The sequence below is a fragment of the Propithecus coquereli genome, unplaced genomic scaffold (assembly GCF_000956105.1).
Source record: "Propithecus coquereli isolate 6110/MARCELLA unplaced genomic scaffold, Pcoq_1.0 Scaffold443, whole genome shotgun sequence".
Classification (NCBI taxonomy): Eukaryota; Metazoa; Chordata; class Mammalia; order Primates; family Indriidae; genus Propithecus; species Propithecus coquereli.
In genome coordinates, this window is record NW_012150208.1 from 1326880 (window position 1) to 1329377 (window position 2498).

At 46.4% G+C, this 2498-nt stretch overlaps 1 protein-coding gene across 1 annotated transcript; it reads right to left on the reverse strand.

The window, feature by feature from the left end:
* Positions 1-1539: 1539 nt before the first annotated feature.
* LOC105818594 (nucleolar protein 56-like) lies at positions 1540-2372 on the reverse strand. Its single transcript, XM_012654667.1, has one exon. It carries the CDS (start codon positions 2071-2073, stop codon positions 1540-1542), a length of 534 nt encoding a protein of 177 aa, XP_012510121.1. The 5' UTR covers positions 2074-2372.
* Between the last annotated feature and the right edge of the window lie 126 nt (positions 2373-2498).

A 2498-nucleotide genomic window follows, 5' to 3' on the forward strand; every position in this document is an offset into this window, starting at 1 on the left:
TTTCTGCCTCTGTTTTTGATGGATCTTTTCTTAGTATCGATTAATATTTATTTCATTTCAAACCATCTTATTTTCAATGAGGATGCACATTTATATTGATACATTTTGATTTCACTCCATAAGAGGATTAGATGAACTACATCAGATGATGGGACACTGTGCCCCTAGTCCAAACAAGAGGTTAAGCAGAGCCAGAACAGGGGGACTCCTGGCCTTTGCCAAAGTTAGAGAGGTAAGTAGTGAAGTGTTGGTGATTTCGTACAGACTAGGCCAGTCAGCAACCAGTCAAACAGGAAATCCTAGAGCACATGAAGGGAACTAAGAATTAGTCCGTTGAAAAGAGTTGGGGAAAGGGCAGGCAGAGAATCAGTCAGTGCGATGGCAGCGAGGGGTGACTTAGCATAGTCCATTTGGTGTCCAGTGAGTCGCTCCAAGTGTCTGGATGCAGGTTTCAAGTGCGACAATAAGTAGCCTGGGAGAACTTGGCATTGGGGAGTGACCAGGAGTGCATTTTACAAAACTCTTGATGGCCGTTGGAGGAAGAATTGGGCAGGGATGACAGTGAAGGAAGAGAGACTATGGCAGTAGTTCAGAAGAGAATTTAAGGGGCTTTAAAGTAAGGCCTTCGCAGTAGGAATGGTGGTGGGGCTAAGGGCGGGAGCTTGGGAATTGTTTAGGCAATAAAATCGCTGGTCTTAGGGGCTGTTTTGGATGTGGTGAGAAAAACAGAAAAGCTCACTTCTGATTTCGGCAAAGGGAAGGGTGGGGTGGATATGAGGGTCTGTAATTGAAGAGAGCACTCTAGGCCTGAGGTGAGGATCTCGGAGACATGGCTTTTAGGCATGATAGGAGCCCTGCGTATGAACAGGGGTGGCCAGGGAGCATGCAGAGTCCAAAGAGGAGAGGTTCAAGGTGGAGGCAGGGGGCAACAGCCAGGAGCAAGCACTGGAAGAAGCTAATGCAGTAGGTCTGAGTGGAAGAAGTGAGACTGAGTGGATGAGGCACAAGGGAGATGGAACGTGAATAGTAGACAGGATGGTGGAGCAGTACCTAGAGGGGAAGGTATAGTTGAGAGAATCTTAAATTTACTTTTTTTTTTTTTTTTTGAGACATAGCCTTGCTCTGTTGCCTGGACTAGAGTGCTGTGGTGTTAGGCTAGCTCACAGCAACCTCGAACTCCTGGGCTCAAGCAATCCTGCTGCCTCAGCCTCCCAAATAGCTGGGACTACAGGCATGCGCCACCGTGTCTGGCTAAGTTTTTCTATATATTTCTAGTTGTCCAGCTAATTTCTTTCTGTTTTTAGTAGAGATGGGGTCTCACTCTTGCTCAGGCTGGTCTTGAACTCCTGACCTTGAGCGATCCTCCCACCTCGGCCTCCCAGAGTGCTAGGATTACAGGCATGAACCACCATGCCTGGCCTTAAATTTACTTTTTTTTTTTTTTTTTTGGTCAATTTTGTTTTTATTGGAGTATGAGACATGGAGTGGGAAATGTCACTGTGGGGTATGGCGTACCCCTCCTCACAGGGAATGTCCATTCTAATCTTCCTGGGGCGCTTTGTGGAACTTCTTCTTCTTGGAGCTGCTCTTGCTGCCAGCAGCCTCTTCAGGCCCGCTGCTGACTGTCTCCTCCTTGGAAGAGAGTTTCCTTTTCTTCTTAGAGACACTCTTGTTGCCTGTCTCTTCGGGATCACTGACTACTGCTTCCTCCTTTGGTGAAGATTTCTTCTTGGGAAGGCTTATGCTGACAGTGGCCGCCTCCTCAAGATCACTACTAACCAACTCTTCCTTGGAAAAAGATTTCTTTTTCTTGGGTTTGGAGACAGAGATAGATGGGTGGTCTTCCATTCCATTCTCCTGAGGAACCTCCTGGGGCTTTTGCTTTTTCTTCTTTTTGGGTTTTTCAGCTGTCTCCTCACACTCCTCCTGAGTACTACTGCTGTTTTCTGAAGAAGCAAGGGCAAGCGCAGCCAGTTGTTTCTTTTCCTTCTTCAAGCGTTTCTTCTCCTGTTTCTCCAGTTTCCTAGCAGTCTCAGCAGCTGCCTCCTCTGCCTGAACCATGGCTTCCTTCATGACATCCAGATTCTTCCGCGAAATCTCTCCAGTCTCATAGAAGGACAACCGTTCCTCAACTTGTTCTCGAAGCTTCTCCCCAAATACACTTGTGGGAACCTCAGAGAAGCAATCGATTCGTGAGGCAATACTGCATTTGTTTGCCAGGTATCGAGAGATGCGGCGTTTGTTCTTGGCAGCTGCTTGGCCAATGAAGGTGGAGTGGAAAATGAGTCCGTATTTTGGTGTGTTACCCCTTGTCTTCAGGGCTCTGGAAACTTGATCCCTTTGCTGGGCCCTGGGAATCACTCAGATACCAGGACTGGTAAATTTACTTTTTGAAATAGTTTTAAATATGCAGAAAAATTTCAATAATAAGAAAAATGAAAAGTTACCTTTTGCTCAGCAGATTCACCATAGTTAACATTTTACTTCATTTTGTCCTC